This window comes from Leucopleurus acutus (assembly GCF_964270905.1).
Source record: "Leucopleurus acutus genome assembly, chromosome: X".
Lineage (NCBI taxonomy): Eukaryota > Metazoa > Chordata > Mammalia > Artiodactyla > Delphinidae > Leucopleurus > Leucopleurus acutus.
Genome location: NC_139148.1, coordinates 57,765,472 through 57,786,841, shown reverse-complemented (window position 1 = coordinate 57,786,841; position 21,370 = coordinate 57,765,472). Strand labels below are relative to the sequence as shown.

At 38.1% G+C, this 21,370-nt stretch overlaps 1 protein-coding gene across 1 annotated transcript in view; it reads left to right on the top strand.

Annotated features, from left to right (window-relative positions):
• OPHN1 (oligophrenin 1) overlaps nucleotides 1-21,370 on the top strand; it is a gene marked incomplete at its 3' end in the record, with an annotated part of 592,087 nt that overhangs the window by 314,028 nt on the left and 256,689 nt on the right. The window contains exon 6 of the mRNA XM_082864786.1: nucleotides 9,963-10,064. Coding sequence (XP_082720912.1) covers nucleotides 9,963-10,064 — 102 coding nt within the window. The remainder of the gene's footprint in view (nucleotides 1-9,962; nucleotides 10,065-21,370) is intronic.

Sequence of the window (21,370 nt, the reverse complement as noted above, 5' to 3'; positions counted from 1 at the left end):
ATAAGAAACAACCCAGTCCAAAATTGGGCAGAAGACCTAAACAGATATTTCTCCAAAGAAGATATACAGATTGCTAACAAACACATGTAAGATTCACTCAACATCATTAATCATTAGAGAAATGCAGATCAAAACTACAAAGAGATATCATCTCACACCTGTCAGAATGGCCGTCATTAAAAAATCTAGAAACAATAAATGCTGGAGAGGTTGTGGAGAAAAGGGAACACTCTTGCACTGTTGGTGGGAATGTAACCTGATACAGCCCCGATGGAGAACAGTATGGAGGTTCCTTAAAAAACTAAAAATAGAACTACCATACGATCCAGAAATCCCACTACTGGGCAAGTACCCTTAGGAAACCATAATTCAAAAAGAGTCATGGGGCTTCCCTGGTGGCGCAGTAGTTGAGAGTCCGCCTGGCGATGCAGGGGACGCAGGTTTGTGCCCCGGTCCAGGAGGATCCCACGTGCCATGGTGTGGCTTGGCCCATGAACCATGGCCGCTGAGCCTGTGCACCCAGAGCCTGTGCTCCGCAATGGGAGAGGCCACAACAGTGAGAGGCCCATGTACTACACACACACAAAAAAAGAATCATGTATCAAAATGTTCTTTGCAGCTGTATTTACAATAGCCAGGATATGGAAGCAACCTACGTGTCCATCAAAAGATGAATGGATATAGAAGATGTGGCACACATATACAGTGGAATATTACTCAGCCATAAAAAGAAACAAAATTGAGTTATTTGTAGTGAGGTGGATAGACTTAGAATCTGTCATACAGAGTGAAGTAAGTCAGAAAGAGAAAAACAAATACCATTTGCTAACACATATATATGGAATCTAAGAAGAAAAAAGGTCATGAAGAACCTAGGGGTAAGACAGGAATGAAGACACAGATGTACTAGAGAATGGACTTGTGGATATGGAGAGGGGGAAGGGTAAGCTGTGACAAAGTGAGACAGTGACATGGCCATATATACACTACCAAATGTAAAATAGCTAGTTGGAAGCCACTGAATAGCACAGGGTGATCAGCTCTGTGCTTTGTGACCACATAGAGGGGTTGGATAGGGAGGGTGGGAGGGAGGGAGATGCAAGAGGGAACAGATATGGGAACATATGTATATGTATTACTGATTCACTGTGTTACAAACCAGAAACTAACCCACCATTGTAAAGCAATTATAGTCCAATGAAGATGTTAAAAAAAACCCTGAAAATTATAAAACTCATAGAAGAAAATATAGGTGTAAACCTTCATGACCTTAGATCAGCCATGTTTCTGAGATATGACACCAAAACACAAGTAAGCAAAGAAAAAAATTTTCCAGCTAGATAGACTTCACAAATTAGAAATATTTATGCTTCAAAGGGCACTACTAAGAAAGTGCCAAGGCAACCCAAAAAATCTTTTCATGTGCTTTTGTCCATCTGCATTTCTTCTTTGGAGAAATACAGAGATAAAACCAAATTTAAAAATGGGCAAAATAATTCAATAAACATTTCTCCATAGAATATACAGTTGACCGTTGAACAACATTGGTTTGAACTCCATGGGTCCACTTATATGTGGATTTTTTCAATAGTTAATATTATAGTAGTATGCAGTCTGTGGTTGGTTGAATCTGCAGATGCAGATCTGTGGATATGGTGGATCCATGTGTACGGACAGTGGACTATAAGTTATATGCAGATTTTCAATTATACGGAGATTTGGGATCCCTAACCCCCATGTTGTTCAACAGTCAACTGTAAATGCAAAGGGTCAATCAACAGGGATAAACGTTGAAAACATTATTTTAAGTGTAAAAAGAGAGTCACCAAAGGCCACATATTATATGATTCCAGTTATAGTAAATGTCTAGTGTAGGCAAATTCACAGAGACGCAAAGTAAATTGTGGTTATTGAGGGGAAGGACGGAGGAACAGGGAATGATTACTAATAGGTATGTTTTTTTTTTTGAGGTGATGGAAATATTTTGGAATTAGATATCAGTGATGGTTGTGCAACTTAATTAATATACTAAAAACTGAATTATCCACTTTAAAATGGTGAATTTTATGATACATGAATTCTATCTCATAGTTTTTATTTTAAAAATGGAAGTGGAAGAGAAAGTGACCCACAGAGCTTTATTCCTAGAGAAGTCCCTGACATTTTCTGTCTCCCATGCTTTCTTCAAACAGTTGCTACTTTAAATAAATTCAGTACCTGAAGGAACCATTTCCCCTACTATCTTTTGTGTGAAATTTTGTATCTCAATTGTTTTGGTATCTTAGTTAGGGCTAAGACTATAGACAAGGCTCCCTGATTATTCATAAGCCTCCTGAGTGTAATTCCTTGCATGATCAGCTGGGCCCTATTTGACTATGTAGAATAAATCAGACTTGTATGCTATATGACCTACAGCAAGTTAGTTCACCATTTTAGAACCTTAATTTCCTTTACAGTATGTACTTTTCAGGGTTGTGAATACTAAATGAGATATAGATTTTAAGTAATGAACATGGGAGATTGGTTCAAGATGGCGGAGTAGAAGGGTGTGTGCTCACTCCCTGTTGAGAAAGCACCAGAATCACAGCTAACTGCTGAACAGTCATTTATAGGAAGACACTGGAACTCACCAAAAAATATACTCCACATCCAAAGAAAAGGAGAAGCCACAATAAGACAGTAGGAGGGGTGCAACCACAATAATATCAAATCCCATAATGCCTGGCTGGGTGACTCACAAAATGCAGAACACTTATACCACAGAAGTGCACCCACTGGAGTGAAGGTTCTGAGCCCCACATCAGGCTTCCCAACCTGGGGGTCTGGCAACAGGAGGGGGAATTCCTAGAGGATCAAACTTCGAAGGCTAGCAGGATTTGATTGCAGGACTTCAACAGGAATGGGGGAAACAGAGACTCCACTCTTGGAGGGCACACACAAAGTAGTGTGTGCATTGGGACCCAGGGTAAGGAGCAGTGACCCCATTGGAGACTGAACCAGACCTACCTGTTGGTGTTGGAGGGTTTCCTGCAGAGGTGAGGAGTTGCTGTGTCTCACCATGAGGACAAGGACATTGGCAACAGAGTTTCGGGAAGTACTCCTTGGTGTGAGCCCACCCAGACTCCGCCACTAGCCCCACCAAAGAGCTGGGTATATTACCTTGTTGGGTCGCCTGAGTCCAAACAATCAACTGGGAGGAAACCCAGCACCACCCATCAGCAGACAAGTGGATTAAAGTGTTACTGAGCTCTGCCCACCAGAGCAACACCCAACTCTACCCACCACCAGTCTATCCAATCAGGAAACTTGCACAAGCCTCTTAGATAGCCTCATACACCACAGAGCAGACAGCAGAAGCCTCATACACCACAGAGCAGACAGCAGAAGCCTCATACACCACAGAGCAGACAGCAGAAGCAAGAAGAAATACAATCTGCAGTGGAACAAAAAACACATTAAAGAAAGATAGGAGGAAAAGGCGGAGGGCTATGTACCAGAAGAAGGAACAAGATAAAACCCCAGAAAAACAACTAACTGAAGTGGAGACAGGAAACTTTCCAGAAGAAGAATTTAGAATAATGATAGTGAAGATGATCCAGGACCTCGGATAAAGAATGGAGGCAAAGATCGGGAAGATGCAAGAGATGTTTAACAAAGACCTAGAAGAATAAAAGAACAAAGAAACAGAGATGAACAATACAATAACTGAAATGAAAAATACACTAGAAGGAATCAGTAGCAGAATAACTGAGGCAGAGGAACGGATAACTGATCTGGAAGACAGAATGGTGGAATTCACTGCTGCAGAAAAGAATAAAGAAAGAAGAATGAAAAGAAATGAAGAAAGCCTAAGATACCTCTGGGACAAGATTAAATGCAACAACATTCACATAATAGGGGTACCAGAAGGAGAATAGAGAGAGAAAGGACCCGAGAATATATTTGAAGAGATTATAGTCAATAACTTCCCTAACATGGGATCGGAAATAGTCAATGAAGTCCAGGAAGCACAGAGAGTCCCAGGCAGGATAAACCGAAGAGGAAACACACTGAGACACATAGTAATCAAAGTGACAAAAATTAAAGGCAAAGAAAAATTACTGAAAGTAACAAGGGAAAAATGACAAATAATATACAGTGGAACTCGCATAATGTTAACAGCTCATTTATCAGCAGAAACTCTACAAGCCAGAAGGGAGTGGCATGATCTATTTAAAGTGATGAAAGGGAAGAAACTACAACCAAGATTAATCTACCCCGCAAGGATCTCATTCAGATTCGATGGAGAAATCAACAGCTTTACAGACAAGTAAAAGCTAAGAGAATTCAGCACCACCAAACCAGCTCTACAGCAAATGCTAAAGGAACTTCTAAGTGGGAAACACAAGAGAAATAAATGACCTACAAAAACAAACACATAACAATTAAGAAAATGGTAATAGGAGCATACATGTCAATAATTGCCTTTAACGTGAATGTATTAAATGCTCCAATCAAAAGACACAGGCTTGCTGAATGGATACACAGCAAGACCCATATATATGTTGTCTACAAGAGATCCACTTCAGACCTAGGAACACATACAGACTGAAAGTGGGAGGATGGAAAAAGATATTCCATGCAAATGGAAACCAAAAGAAAGCTGAAGTAGAAATACTCATATCAGATAAAGTAGTCTTTAAAATAAAGAATGTTATGAGAGGCAAGGAAGGACACTACATAACGATCAACAGATGAATCCATGAAGTAGATATAACAATTATAAACATATGCACCCAACATAGGAGCACCTCAATACATAAGGCAACTGCTAACATCTATAAAAGAGGAAATCGACAGTAACACAGTAATAGTGGGGGACTTTAACACCTCACTTACACCAATGGACAGATCATCCAAACAGAAAATTAATAAGGAATCATAAGCTTTAAATGACACAATAGATCACATAGATTTAATTGATATTTATAGGACATTCCATCCAGAAACAGCAGATTACACATTCTTCTCAAGTGCACACGGAACATTCTCCAGGATAGATCATATCTTGGGTCACAAATCAAGCCTCGGTAAATTTAAGAAAATTGAAATCATATCAAGCATCTTTTCTGATCACAACGCTATGAGATTAGAAATCAGTTACAATGAAAATAATGTAAAAAACACAAATATATGGAGGCTAAACAACACGTTAATAAATTACCAAGAGATGACTGAGAAATCAAAGAGGAAACCAAAAAATACCTAGAAACAAATTACAACAAAAACACGATGATCCAAAACATATGGGATGCAGCAAAAGCAGTTCTAAGAGGGAAGTTTATAGCAGTACAAGCCTACCTCATGAAACAAGAAGCATCTCAAGTAAACAGTATAACCTTACACCTAAAGTAACTAGACAAAGAAGAAAAAACAAAACCCAAAGATAGTAGAAGGAAAGAAACCATGAAGATCAGAGGAGAAATAAATGAAATAGAGACAAAGAGAACAATAGCAAAGATCAATAGAACTAGTAGCTGGTACTTTGAGAAGATAAACAAAATTGGTAAAGCATTAGCCAGACTCATCAAGAAAAAGAGGGAGAGGACTCAAATCAATAAAATTAGAAATGAAAAAACAGAAATTACAACAGACACCACAGAAATACAAACCATCCTAAGAGACTACTAAAAGCAACTCTATGCCAATAAAATGGACAACCTGGAAGAAATGGTGGGCCAATTCTTAGAAAGGTATAACCTTCCATGACAGAACCAGGAAAAAATAGAAAATTTGAACAGACCAATCACAAGTAATGAAATTGAAACTGTAATTAAAAATATTCCAACAAGTCTTCCCTGGTGGTGCAGTCGTTGAGAGTCTGCCTGCCGATGCAGGGGACACGGGTTTGTGCCCCGGTCTGGGAAGATCCCACATGCCGCGGAGCGGCTGGGCCCATGAGCCATGGCCACTGAGCCTGCACGTCCAGAGCCTGTGCTCTGCAACAGGAGAGACCACAACAGTGAGAGGCCCGCGTACCGCAGGAAAAACAAATCTTCCAACAAACAGAAGTCCAGGACCAGACAGCTTCACAGGTGATTTCTGTGAAACATTAGGGAAGAGATAACACCCATCCTTCTCAAATTCTTTGAAAAAATTGCACAGGAAGGGACACTCCCAAACTCATTCTATGAGGCCACCATCACCCTGATACCAAAACCAGACAAGGATACTACAAAAAAATAAAATTACAGACCAATATCACTGATGAATATGGATCCAAAAATCCTTAGCAATCAGAATCCAACAACATATTTAAAGGATCATACACCATTATCAAGTCGGATTTATCCCAGGGATTCAGGGATTCTTCAATATATGCAAATCAATCAGTGTGATACACCATATTAACAAACTGAAGAATAAAAACCATATGATCATCTCAATAGATGCAGAAAAAGCTTTTGACAAAATTCAACACCTATTTATGATAAAAAGTCTCCGGAAAGTTTGCATAGAGGGAACCTACCTCAACATAATAAAGGCCATATACAGAAAACCCACAGCAAACATCATTCTCAGTGGTGAGAAACTGAAAGTGTTTCCTCTAAGATGAGGAAGAATACAAGGATGTCCACTCTCACCACTATCATTCACATAGTTTTGGAAGTCCTAGCCATGGCAATTAGAGGAGAAAAAGAAATAAAGGTATTCAAATTGTAAAAGAAGAAGTAAAACTGATACTGTTTGCAGATGACATGATAGTATACATAGAGATTCCTAAAGATGCCACCAGAAAACTACTAGAGCTAATCAATGAATTTTGTAATGTTGCAGGATACAAAATTAATGCACAGGAATTTCTTGCATTCCTATACACTAATGATGAAAAACCTGAAAGGGAAATTAAGGAAACACCCCCATTTACCATTGCAACAAAAAGAGTAAAATACCTAGGAGTAAACCTACCTAGGGAGACAAAAGACCTGTATGCAGAAAACTATAAGACACTGATGAAAGAAATTAAAGATGATACAATCAGATGGAGAGATATTCCATGTTCTTGGATTGGAAGAAGCAATATTGTGAAAATGACTATACTACCCAAAGCTATCTACAGATTCAATTCAATCCCTATCAAATTACCAATGGCATTTTTTAGAGAACTAGATCAAAAATATTAAAATTTGTATGGAGACACACAAACGACCCCAAATAGCCATATCAGTCTTGAGGGGAAAAAACGGAGCTGGAGGAATCATACTCTGTGACTTCAGACTATACTACAGAGCTACAGTAATCAAGACAATATGGTGCTGGCACAAACACAGAAATATAGATCAATGGAACAGGATAGAAAGCCCAGAGATAAACCCATAAACCCACGCACCTATGGTCGACTAATCTATGACAAAGGAGGCAAGGATATACAATGGAGAAAAGACAGTGTCTTCACTAAGCAGTGCTGGGAAAATGGACAGCTACATGGAAAAGAATTAAGGTAGGGGCTTCCCTGGTGGCGTAGTGGTTGAGAGTCTGCCTGCCGATGCAGGGGATGTGGGTTCCTGCCCCGGTCCGGGAAGATCCCGCATGCCACGGAGCAGCTGGGCCCGTGAGCCATGGCCGCTGAGCCTGCGCGTATGGAGCCTGAGCTCCACAACGGGAGAGGCCACAACAGTGAGAGGCCTGTGTACCACAAAAAAAAAAAAAAAAAAAAAAAAAAAATTAGAACACTCCCTAACACCATACACAAAAATAAACTCAAAATGGCTTAGAGACCTAAATGTAAGATCGGACACTATAAAACTCTTAGAGGAAAACATAGGAAGAACACTCTTTGACATAAATAACAGCAAGATCTTTTTTGATCCACCTCGTAGAGTAATGGAAATAAAAATATAAATAAAGAAATGGGACCTAATGAAACTTCAGAGCTTTTTCAGAGCAAAGGAAACCATAAACAAGATGAAAAGACAACCCTCAGATTGGGAGAAAATATTTGCCACCAAATTAATGGACAAAGGATTAATCTCCCAAATATATAAACAACTCATGGAGCTCAATATTAAAAAAACAAAAAACAAATCCAAAAATGGGCAGCAGACCTAAATAGACATTTCTCCAAAGAAGACATACAGATTGCCAAGTAGCACATGAAAAGCTGCTCAACATCACTAATTATTAGAGAAATGCAAATCAAAACTACAATGAGATATCACCTCACACCAGTTAGAATGGGAATCATCAGAATATCTACAAACAACAAATGCTGGAGAGGGTGTGGAGAAAAGGGTACCCTCTTGCATTGTTGGTGGGAATGTAAATTGATACAGCCACTATGGAGAACAGTATGGAGTTTCCTTAAAAAAACTAAAAATAGAATTACCTTATGACCCAGCAATCCCACTACTGGTCATATACCCAGAGAAAACCATAATTCAAAGAGACACATGCACCCAATGTTCATTGCAGCACCATTTGCAATAGCCAGGTCATGAGAGCAACCTAAATGCCCATTGACAGACTATAGAAGATGGATATAGAAGATGTGGTACATATATACAATGGAATATTACTCAGCCATAAAAAGGAACAATATTGTGTCATTTGTAGAGACGTGGATGGATCTAGAGACTGTCATACAGTGTTAAGTAAGAGAGAGAAAAACAAATATCGTGTATTAACCCATATTTGTGGAACCTAGAAAAATTGTACAGATGAGCTGGTTTGCAGGGGGCATAAATAGAGGCACAGATGTAGACAACAAACTTATGGACACCAAGCGGAGAAAGTGACGGGAGGGTGTTGGTGTGGTGAATTGGGAGATTGGGATTGACATATATCCAGTAATATGTATAAAATGGATAACTAATAAGAACCTGCTGTAGAAAAATTAAATATATAAGATTCAAAAATTCAAAAAACAATAGTAAGTACCTAATGTCCTGCCTGGCCTGATGTATGCCTCAGTTAATGTTAGCTTCCTTTTTTACTTTTTTCCCTCTGGTGAAAAGCACATTCCTTACAGATCAGAGGTCCCTCAGTTCTGTGCTGGCTTCTTGCCCAGCAGCAGATTGCCTGTAGAAATAAACCATGGGTGAGGTATTTTTTTCTTTCTGTCTATGTGTTCCCCGTGCTGCTTCTTCGAATACCTGGCACACTGTAGGGGCTCAGTGAGTTTAGATTTCGTATGTGACAACACAAGCCTTTTACATGAATTTCTCAACGTGGTGCTGAGAGGATTGCCGAATGTCAGCCTTAATCTGTGACAAACTAGTATTCTTAGTGCTCTTTTGGAGACTGTGTGATTTCTTATTGTGCTGAGAGGCAGAGAGCTTAATTAAATTTCATACTTGAAGAGAGTAACGACTGAGTACTCCATCCTTCATAAGGCTTTTCAACTCTTTATTTTCAGTTAAACCTTCTGGGATTTTTTCCTCATCTTTAACATCATCTTTTAATATGCAATACTCAAATGCTTGAACAATATCAAAGAACTCATCATTCACAGAGGCAGTCTTAGGTTCCAATTGCCTTGGAGATATTTTACTTAGTATTTGGCTGTCTAAATGCATTGTAGATTAACATTTAAAAGGTATATTCACTGTTCACTATCATGTTCCTTCTTTGTCCTTTAAAAAATTAATGTAGTTAATGCATGTGAAAAATATTGAGAAGAGAAAGTAACCTGCACACAAGTGCGTTTTAAGTGCCATTCTCTGAGCAGCAGCTCCCAGAGCCTTTAGCTATACCAATAGGAACTACCCTTTGTGTAGTTGGAATTTTTCAAGGTTATGTTTGAGGAAGCCGAAATTACTGAGACCAATGCAGAAATTAATTCTCTCTTGCCTTTTTTTTTTCCTTACTGGGAACTAGAGAGATTGACCACATGAAACCTGACACTGTGTTATGCATTCTCATTTCTGAGCAGACTGAACTAAAATTGTAGACATGTTAATCTGTGCCTTCTCTCCCACCTCTAGGAGCGGAAAAAGAAATTTGAGAAGGATGGAGAGAGGTTTTATTCCTTGCTGGATCGGCACTTACATTTGTCTTCCAAAAAGAAAGAATCTCAGTTACAAGAGGTATGCTCAAACAGCCTGCCCTGCCTTCTATTGCCAGCTGTGCCTTGATACATGGCAGCTTCCTATTGCAAGGCTTTCCTCATACCCTGCCTCAGCAGAGAACCATGTATAATAGTTGTGCTTGCAGATAAAACCATGGACAATGACTCAGGAGCCCTGAGTTCTCAAGCCACCTTCTCCACAAACTCACAGTTTGGATATTTCTTTTTTGTCCTCAGTTTCTCTATCTATCAAAGGAAGAGTGGTACTCAAAGATCTCTAGAGTCCTTTTCAGTTCTAAGTTTCTGATTCTAGATTACATATTAGGATAGAGTTAAACTAGCGCTGTATTTGATAGATCAGGAGTAGATCTACATTTTTCCCATGAGGTGTTCCAACGGTAGGGTTTTTTTTTTTTTTCTTTTTGGTCCTACACTGGGACTACAGCTTATATGGCACTTCCACTGACTTCAGTTCAAAGAAGCCACTACTCAGTGAGTGCCTACCACATGCCAGGCACTATGCTGGTTGCAACAGGACTACAAAGACAGTAAGATGTACTTCCTGCTCTTCTGTAGCTTACAGTTAGGATGCTAAAATGAGAACACACATGACTCTTATACAAGTAGAATTTTTTTTACATAATGTAATGTGTATGTGGTGTCCTTGTAGGGATATGAAGGTATTTGGAGAATAAAAAACTTACATTTGGACGTGGAGAATTGCCTTTGTGGAAGAATGTTGCCCTTCTAAATTTGAGGTGGTAATATGATTATATGTAAAGTGTTTGACAGATAGAAATATAGAAATGGACCTTTCAAGTGGAGGGCAGTGGCCCCAAGGATGGAAAACAATGTTTGGCTAAAGGTTTGACCAGAATTTGCATTACTATTGGAGGATAGTGAAAGACAGGAAAGGATCAGGAAAGTTGTAGAGATACTGTGGTGTAGTAGGCTCAGGAGTTTGCTTTAATTCTGTTGACCCTGGAAGAATTATTGAAGGCCTTTGGTTGTGCAAGCAATATGAGTACAATTCTATTTTAGGAATCTTAAACTGGTTGAAGTTGTAGGATGAATTAAATCCGGGAGAGACGGGAAGCAAGAAAACCAGTTTAGGAAACTATTGCAATGATCTAGGGGAGAAGTTCTGAGTCAGAAAAAGTGGCACTGGGGAAGGGAAAAACAGGAATTAACTGATTAAGACTTATTTGCTGGTAGAATGGATCTATGTTTTGGATAAAAGATCCAGTAAGAGATAGAGATATTGAATGTTCAAGTATAAAAAGAGATACCCAACTGAATGAAGTCATAGACACGAGCTTAGAAATCATCTTGTCCATGGTCACACAGACTGTGGCAAAGCTGAAACTCATCTCATGACACCTGATTTAGTGAGTATCCATCACAGAATGTGAGGTACTTGAAGGTGATGAGTCAAGAGACTCAGTGGTAGATGGAGTTAGTGTTGAAAGGTTGAAGGACTGCTTCTCTTCCATAAACTGGAATGAAGTACTAGTCTGGGGTCATCTGCCATTTTCCTCTTGCACAATTTTGCTTTCTTCCTTTTCCTTCTATTCTGTGCCAGGGTTCCTATGCAGAAAAGAGTTAACATAACTGGCCCAAGACTTCTATGCTTAGAAAAGTCTGCTTACAAGATTAGCTCTTTTTTTTTAACATCTTTATTGGAGTATAATTGCTTTACAATGGTGTGTTAGTTTCTGCTTTATAACAAAGTGAATCAGTTATACATATACATATGTTCCCATCTTGGCTGGTCTCTGGGAACTTGGCTGGTAAACAGTACCCTACACTGATATAAAAGTTTCCCTAAGTGGTAAGAGTGACTCCTTGTGCCTAGACTGCCTGTACAAACAATGTGGTTTATACTAAACACCTTATTTTCTTCTGGGAGTCGAGAAGTTTGGTACATGCTCAGCAGAGGGAGCCTGTGTACAGCAATCAATTTAATACCTAGGGCACTTAGTATCTAATGAGCTTCTCTGGTACACAGCATTTCATGTGTTGTCATAACTTGTTGCTGGAGGAATTAAGTATTTCCTGTGTGACTGCACTAAGAGAGAACTCTTGGAAGCTTGAACCTAGCTTTCGCTGGACTTCATCCCATGCATCTTTTCTCTTTGCTGATTTTGCTTTGTATCCTTTCACAGAAATAAATCTTAACCATGTGTATGACTATATGTGGAGTCCTTTGAGTCCTCCTAGAGAATTACTGAACCTGTGGGTTTTAGAAGCCCAGACACAGTCCAAACTTTATTCTTTTAGAGCCTTTTGCAATGAAAGCTTCTAGCGTGTCCTAGCAGTTTGGTGCTGTATCTAGATGTCCCTGGTGGCTTTCCTAATGAGCAAGAATGCAGCCTTTGTGTTTGTCTAATCAAAACAAAGCTGGGGACCTTGGATCACTCACTTCTTTTTTAATATTGAGACTATTTTTAGAGCAGTTTTAGATTTAAAGAAAAATTGAATGATAAGTACAGAGAGTTCTCATATATTCTTAATCCCCTGCATACAGTTACCCCTATTATTAACATTTGCGAGATACATTTGATACAGTTGATGAGCCAATGCATTGCACATTCTATAGATTTTGATAAGTGTATAATGACATGAATCCATCATTACACTATCATACAACATAGTTTCACTGCCCTAAAGATCCCTAGGCACCACCTGTTCATCACTTCCTCGTTCCATACCCCGGCTGACCCCTGGTAGCCAGTGATCTCTTTATGGTTTCCATATTATTGCTTATTCCAGAATGTCATATAGTTGGAATTATATAGCATGTAGCCTTTTCAGGTTGGCTCCTTTCACTTAGAAATGTGCATTTAAGGTTCTTCTGTGTCTTTTCACAGCTTGATAGCTCATTTCTTTTTAGCACTGACTAATATTTCATTGTGTGGATGTATTACAATTTGTTTACCTATTCACCTATCAAAGGACATCTTGGAATCCTCCAAATTTTGTCAACTACTATTAAAGCTGCTATAAACATTTGTGTGCAGGTTTTGTGTATATAACTTTTCAAATAATTCAGTTAAATATCAAAGACCACAATTACTGAACTGCATGGTAAAAGTATATTTTGCTTTTTAAGAAACTGCCAAATTATCTTCCAAGGTGGCTGTACTATTTTTTTATTTCTGCCATCAGTGAATGAGAGTTCTTCTCGCTCCACACTATAGCCAGCCTTTGATGTTGTCTATGTTTTGGATTTTAGCCATTCTAGTAGGTGTGTAGTGATACCTCATTACTTTTATAATTTGCATTTTCTTAATGCCGTGTGTTGCAGAATATCTTTTTATATGCCATCTGTAGATCTTCTTTGGTGAGGTGTCTGTTCAAATCTTTTGCCCGTTTTCAATTGTGTTTGTTTTCATATTATTGTATCTTAAAAGCTATTTGTATATTTTAGATACCTGTCCTTTATCAGATATGTTTTACAAAGATTTTTTTCCAGTCTGTGGCTTATCTTTTCACTCAACAGAATTTTTCACAGAGCAGAAGTTTTTAATTTTAATGAAATTAAACTTATCAATACTCTCTTTCATGGATCATGCTTTTGGTGTTATATCTAAATCGTCATCACCAAATCCAAGGTCACCTAAAATATCTCTTATGTTATTTTCTAGGAGTTTTATAGTTTTGTGTTTTACATTTACTTCTATAATCCATTTTGAGTTAATTATTATGCAAGGTGTAAGGTCTATCTCTAGATTCTTTTTTTTTTTGGCATGGGGATATACAGTTGTTCCAGCACCATTTTTTGAAAAGACTATCATTTCTCTATTGAATTTTCCTAGATCCTTTGTCAAAGATCAGTTGAATATGTTTATGTGGATTTATTTTAGGCTCTCAATTCCATTCCATTGATCTATTTGTTTTTTTCTTTCACCAATACCATACTGTTCTGATTACTATAACTTACCAGTAATTTGAAGTCAGATAGTGTCAATATTTTGATTTGTTTTTCTCCCTCAGTATTGTGTTGGCTATTCTGGATATTTTTGCCTCTCCATATAAATTTTAGAATCACTTTGTTGATATCTAGAAAATAGCCTGCAGGGATTTTGAATTGGACTACATTGAATCTATAGATCAAGTTGTGAAGAACAGACATGTTGATAATATTGTCTTCCTATATTTATACGTGGAATATCTCTCCATTTATTTAGATCTTTGACTTATTTCATTAGAGTTTTGTAGTATTCATCAATGTATCTTGTACATATTTTTTGATTTATACCTAAATACTTCATTTTTTTCTTCTAATGTAAATGATACTGTGTTTTAAATTTCAAATTCTGAATGTTCAGTGTTAGCATATAAGAAAACAATTGACTATTGTATATTAACCTTGTATCCTGAAATTGTGCTATAGTTCATTAATAGTTCCAAGAGATTTTTCTATATTCTTTAGGGTTGTCTACATACATAATTGTGTCATGTGCAAAAAAGGACAGTGTTAGTTCTTCCTTCCCAATGTATATACCTTTTATTTCATTTTCTTGTCTTATTGCAATAGCTTGGAATTCCAATATGATTTTCATAGTTATTCCTAATCTTAGAGGCAAAGCATCTAGTGTCTCACCATTAGGTATGATGTTAGCTGCAGGATTATTGCAGATGTTCTTTACCAAGTTGAGGAAATTCCCATATATTCCTAGTTTGCTGAGAGTTTTTATCATGAATGAATGTGTGTTGGATTTTGTCAGATGCTTTTTCTACATCTCTTAGATCATATTATTTTTCTTCTTTAACCTCTTGATGTGATTAATTATATCAACTGATTTTTGAATGTTGAACCAGCCTTGCATTCCTGGAATAAATCCCACGTGGTCCTGGTCTATAATTATTTTACACCTTGTTGCATTTGATTTGCTAATATTTTGTTGAGAATATTTGCCTCGATGTTCATGAGAGAGATTGGTTGTACTTCTTCTGTATTGTAATATCTCTGTCTGGTTTTGATAACAGGGTCATGTTGGCCTTAGAGAATGAGTTAGGAAATATTCCCTCTGCTTCTATTTTCTGGAAGAGAGTGTAGAATTTAGTATCATTTCTTCCTTAAAATGTCAGGTAGAATTCACCAGTGAACCCAGCTGGGCCTAGTGCTTTGTTTTTTGGAAGGCTATTAATTATTGATTCAGTTCCTATGTGCTGCTTTCACTGAATCCCACAAATATTAAATTGTCTTTTCATTTTCATTTGAAAATATTTTTTAATTTTTCTTAAGGACTCCTCCTTGACCCATGTGTCATTTAGAAATGTGCTGATTAATCTCCAAGTATTTTGGTGCATTCCAGCTATTTCTGGTTTTTGATTTCTGTGTAATTTAACTGTGATCTGAGAGCATACTTTGTATGATTCCTGTTCTTTTAAATTTGTTCAGATGTATGTCCCAGAATGTGATTGATCTTGGCGATTCTTTTGTGTTAGCTTGAAAATAAGCTGTTGTTGGATGAAGTGTTCTATAGATGTTGATTACATCTACTTGCTGATGGGGTGTTCAGTTCAATTATGTCTTCATAAGCATACCTCAGAAATATTGTGGGTTTGGCTACAGACCACTGCAATAAAGTGAATATTGCAATATAATGAGTCACATGATTTTTTTGTTTCCCAATGCATGTAAAAGTTATCTTTACATTATCCTGTAGACTGTTGAGTGAGCAATAGCATTATATTTTTTAAAATGTACATACCTTAATTTAAAAATATTTTATTGCTAAAAATTGCTAACTATCATCAGTCAATGCAGTGTTGCCATAAACCTTCAATTTGTAAAAAACACAATATTTGCAAAGCACAGTAAAATGAAGCACAATAAAATGAGGTATACCTGTACTGATTTTCTGCTTCTTCGATCTGTCAACTATTGGTAAAGGAATGGTGAAGTCTCCAACTCTTAATAGTAGACTCATCTATTTCTCCTTGCATTTCTATCAGATCTTGCCTCACGTGTTTTGATGTTCTGTTATACATAATAAGGGTTGATATATATTATTTCAGAATTGACCTATTTATTATTATGTTATGCCCCTTTTTTTTCCTGATAGCTTTCAATTCTCTGAAGTCTCCTTTTTTGGAAATTAATATAGCTACTCCAGCTTTCTTTTGATTTTTGTTGGCATGGAATATTTCTTCATACCTTTACTCTGAAAAATGTTTAAATTTTTTAAATTATTTTTTAATTGAAGTATGGTTGATTTACAATATTATATTAGTTTCTGGTGTACAACATAATGATTCAGAATGTTTAAAGTTCTACTCCATTTAAAGTCATTACAAAATAATGGCTATATTTCCCTGTGATGTACAGTATATCCTTGTTGCTTATTTATTTTATACATAGCAGTTTGTGTCTCTTAATTCCATACCCCTATATTGCCCCTCCCCCTTTCCTGCTCCCCACTGGTAACCACTAGTTTGTTCTCTATATTAGTGAGTTTGTTTCTGTATTGTTATATACATCTGTTTATTTTATTTTTTAGATTCCACATATAAGTGATAACATAGAGTATTTGTCTTTCTCTGACTTATTTCACTAAGCATAAAACTGTCTAGGTCCATCCATGTTGTGGCAAATGGCAGAATTTCATTCTTTTTTATGGCTGAGTAATATTCCATTGTGTGTGTGTGCGTGTGTGTGTGTGTGTGTGTGTGTATCACATCTTATTTATTCTTTCTTCTTCTGTTGATGGACACTCAGTTTGCTTCCATATCTTGATAGTTGTAAATAATGTTGTTATCAATGTTGTGGTAGATGTATCTTTCTTTTTCTTCTTTTTTTTTTAAACATCTTTATTGGGGTATAATTGCTTTACAATGGTGTGTTAGTTTCTGCTTTTTATTTTTTTCATAGTTTCTGCTTTATAACAAAGTGAATCAGTCATACATAAACATATGTTCCCATATGTCTTCCCTCTTGCGTCTCCCTCCCGCCCACCCTCCCTATCCCACCCCTCCAGGCTGTCACAAAGCACCGAGCCAATATCCCTGTGCCATGCGGCTGCTTCCCACTAGCTATCTACCTTACTATGATTTTTAGTGTGTATATGCCCATGACTCTCTCGCCATGTCACAGCTCACCCTTCGCCCTCCCCATAACCTCAAGTCCATTCTCTAGGAGGTCTGCGTCTTTATTCCTGCCTTACCCCTAGGTTCTTCATGACATTTTTTTTCTTAAATTCCATATATATGTGTTAGCATACGGTATTTGTCTTTTTCTTTCTGACTTACTTCACTCTGTATGACAGACTCTAGGTCTATCCACCTCATTTCAAATAGTTCAATTTTGTTTCTTTTTATGGCTGAGTAATATTCCATTGTATATATGTGCCACATCTTCTTTATCCATTCATCCAATGATGGGCACTTAGGTTGTTTCCATCTCCGGGCTATTGTAAATAGAGCTGCAATGAACATTTTGGTACATGACTCTTTTTGAATTTTGGTTTTCTCAGGGTATATGCCCAGTAGTGGGATTGCTGGGTCATATGGTAGTTCTATTTGTAGTTTTTTAAGGAACCTCCATACTGTTCTCCATAGTGGCTGAACCAATTCACTTTCCCACCAGCAGTGCAAGAGTGTTCCCTTTTCTCCACACCCTCTCCAGCATTTATCGTTTCTAGATTTTTTGATGATGGCCATTCTGACTGGTGTGAGATGATATCTCATTGTAGTTTTGATTTGCATTTCTCTAATGATTAATGATGTTGAGCATTCTTTCATGTGTTTGTTGGCAGTCTGTATATCTTCTTTGGAGAAATGTCTATTTAGGTCTTCTGCCCATTTTTGGATTGGGTTGTTTGTCTTTTTGTTATTGAGCTGCATGAGCTGCTTGTAAATTTTGGAGATTAATCCTTTGTCGGTTGCTTCATTTGCAAATATTTTCTCCCATTCTGAGGGTTGTCTTTTGGTCTTGTTTATGGTTTCCTTTGCTGTGCAAAAGCTTTGAAGTTTCATTAGGTCCCATTTGTTTATTTTTGTTTTTATTTCCATTACTCTAGGAGGTGGGTCAGAAAGGATCTTGCTGTGATTTATGTCATAGAGTGTTCTGCCTATGTTTTCCTCTAAGAGTTTGATAGTTTCTGGCCTTACATTTAGGTCTTTAATCCATTTTGAGCGTATTTTTGTGTATGGTGTTAGGGAGTGATCTAATCTCATACTTTTACATGTACCTGTCCAGTTTTCCCAGCACCACTTATTGAAGAGGCTGTCCTTTCTCCACTGTACATTCCTGCCACCTTTATCAAAGATAAGGTGTCCATATGTGCATGGGTTTATCTCTGGGCTTTCTATCCTGTTCCATTGATCTATCTTTCTGTTTTTGTGCCAGTATCATACCGTCTTGATAACTAAAGCTTTGTAGTATAGTCTGAAGTCAGGGAACCTGATTCCTCCAGTTCCTTCTTTTGTTCTCAAGATTGCTTTGGCTATTTGGGGTCTTTTGTGTTTCCATACAAATTGCAAAATTTTTTGTTCTAGTTCTGTGAAAAATGCCAGTGGTAGTTTGATAGGGATTGCATTGAATCTGTAGATGGCTTTGGGTAGTAGAGTCATTTTCACAATGTTGATTCTTCCAATCCAAGAACATGGTATATCTCTCCATCTGTTTGTATCATCTTTAATTTCTTTCATCAGTGTCTTATAATTTTCTGCATACAGGTCTTTTGTCTCCTTAGGTAGGTTTATTCCTAGATATTTTATTCTTTTTGTTGCAATGGTAAATGGGAGTGTTTTCTTCATTTCACTTTCAGATTTTTCATCATTAGTATATAGGAATGCCAGAGATTTCTGTGCATTAATTTTGTATCCTGCCACTTTACCAAATTCATTGATTAGCTCTAGTAGTTTTCTGGTAGCATCTTTAGGATTCTCTATGTATAGGATCATGTCATCTGCAAACAGTGACAGATTTACTTCTTCTTTTCCGATTTGGATTCATTTTATTTCCTTTTCTTCTGATTGCTGTGGCTAAAACTTCCAAAACTATGTTGAATAAGAGTGGTGAGAGTGGGCAACCTTGTCTTTTTCCTGATCTTAGTGGAAATGCTTTCAGTTTTTCAGCATTGAGGATGATTTTTGCTGTGGGCTTGTCATATATGGCCTTTATTATGTTGAGGAAAGTTCCCTCTATGCCTACTTTCTGCAGGGTTTTTATCATAAATTGGTGTTGAATTTTGTCAAAAGCTTTCTCTGCATCTATTGAGATGATCATGTGCTTTTTCTCCTTCAATTTGTTAATATGGTTTATCACATTGATAGATTTGCGTATACTGAAGAATCCTTGCATTCCTGGAATAAACCCCACTTGATCATGGTGCATGATCCTTTTAATGTGCTGTTGGATTCTGTTTGCTAGTATTTTGTTGAGGATTTTTGCATCTATGTTCATCAGGGATATTGGCCTGTAGTTTTCTTTCTTTGTGACCTTCTTGTCTGGTTTTCGTATCAAGGTGATGGTGGTCTCGTAGAAGGAGTTTGGGAGGGTTCCTCCCTCTGCTATATTTTCGAAGAGTTTGAGAAGGATAGGTGTTAGCTCTTCTCTAAATGTTTGATAGAATTCGCCTGTGAAGCCATCTGGTCCTGGGCTTTTCTTTGTTGGAAGATTTTTAATCACAGTTTCAATTTCAGTGCTTGTGATTGGTCTGTTCATATTTTCTATTTCTTCCTGATTCAGTCTTGGCAGGTTGTGCATTTCTAAGAATTTGTCCATTTCTTCCAGATTGTCCATTTTATTGGCATAGAGTTGCTTGTAGTAATCTCTCATGATCTCTTTTATTTCTGCAGTGTCAGTTGTTACCTCTCCTTTTTCATTTCTAATTCTATTGATTTGAGTCTTCTCCCTTTTTTTCTTGATGAGTCTGGCTAGTGGTTTATCTATTTTGTTTATCTTCTCAAAGAACCAGCTTTTAGTTTTATTGATCTTTGCTATTGTTTCCTTCATTTCTTTTTCATTTATTTCTGATCTGATTTTTATGATTTCTTTCCTTCTGCTAGCTTTGGGTTTTTTTGTTCTTCTTTCTCTAATTGCTTGAGGTGCAAGGTTAGGTTGTTTATTCGAGATGTTTCCTGCTTCTTAAGGTGGGCTTGTATTGCTATAAACTTCCCCCTTAGAACTGCTTTTGCTGCATCCCACAGGTTTTGGGTCGTTGCGTCTCCATTGTCATTTGTTTCTAGGTATTTTTTTATTTCCTCTTTGATTTCTTCAGTGATCTCTTGGTTATTTAGTAGTGTATTGTTTAGCCTCCATGTCTTTGTGTTTTTTACAGATTTTTTCCTGTAATTGATATCTAGTCTCATAGCATTTTGGTCATAAAAGATACTTGATACCCGGCTAGCCGTGGTGCGGTAGCCCCCTTCAGGCTGTGTTCATGCAGTCAACCCCATTCCTCCCCCTGGGATCCGACTGAAGCCGGAGCCTCAGCTCCCATCCCCCGCCCGTCCCGGCGGGTGAGCAGACAAGCCTCTCAGCCTGGTGAGTGCTGGTCAGCACCGATCCTCTGTGCGGTAATCTCTCTGCTTTGCCCTCCGCACCCCTGTTGCTGCGCCCTCTTCCGTGGCTCCAAAGCTTACCCCCTCCACTACCCACAGTCTCCGCCCATGAAGGGGCTTCCTAGTGTGTGGAAACCTTTCCTCCTTCACGGCTCCCTCCCACTGGTGCAGGTCCCATCCCTATTCTTTTGTCTGTGTTTATTCTTTGTTCTTTTGTCCTACCCAGGTACGTGGGGAGTTTCTTGCCTTTTGGGAGGTCTGAGTTCTTCTGCCAGCCTTCAGTAGGTGTTCTGTAGGAGTTGTTCCACGTGTAGATGTATTTCTGCTGTATCTGTGGGAGGAAGGTGATCTCCGCGTCTTACTCTTCCGCCATCTTCAAGGTCCCCCAGATGTATCTTTTTGAATTAGTGTTTTTGTTTTCGTTAGGTATATACCCTGCAATAGAATTGCTGGATTATATTGTAGTGGCAGCCTTCGGTCCAGTGTGGAGCTGTGACTTCAGGCAAATGATGCTGGAGTCTTCTCTTGGTTCAGGCTGGTGTGTGTACCTAGGTAGTCACAGGAAACTAGTCAGTGAGACACACAGTTTCAGTCGGCCCTTTCTGCCTTGCTTTAGGAGCAAGCAAGCATTCATGTGCTCCTCAGGAGCAGAATCCAGTCTTTCTGTAGCCTTTCTGATAGTCCCACTGGTCCTCTGACCAGCTAAGGGGGCTCGTTTTCCCTTTGTTGAGCCCCAGGGCTGTGGAGCCCAATATGTGGCTTGAACCACTCACTCCCCAAAGAGAATCCCCACCAGTGTAATCTCCCTTT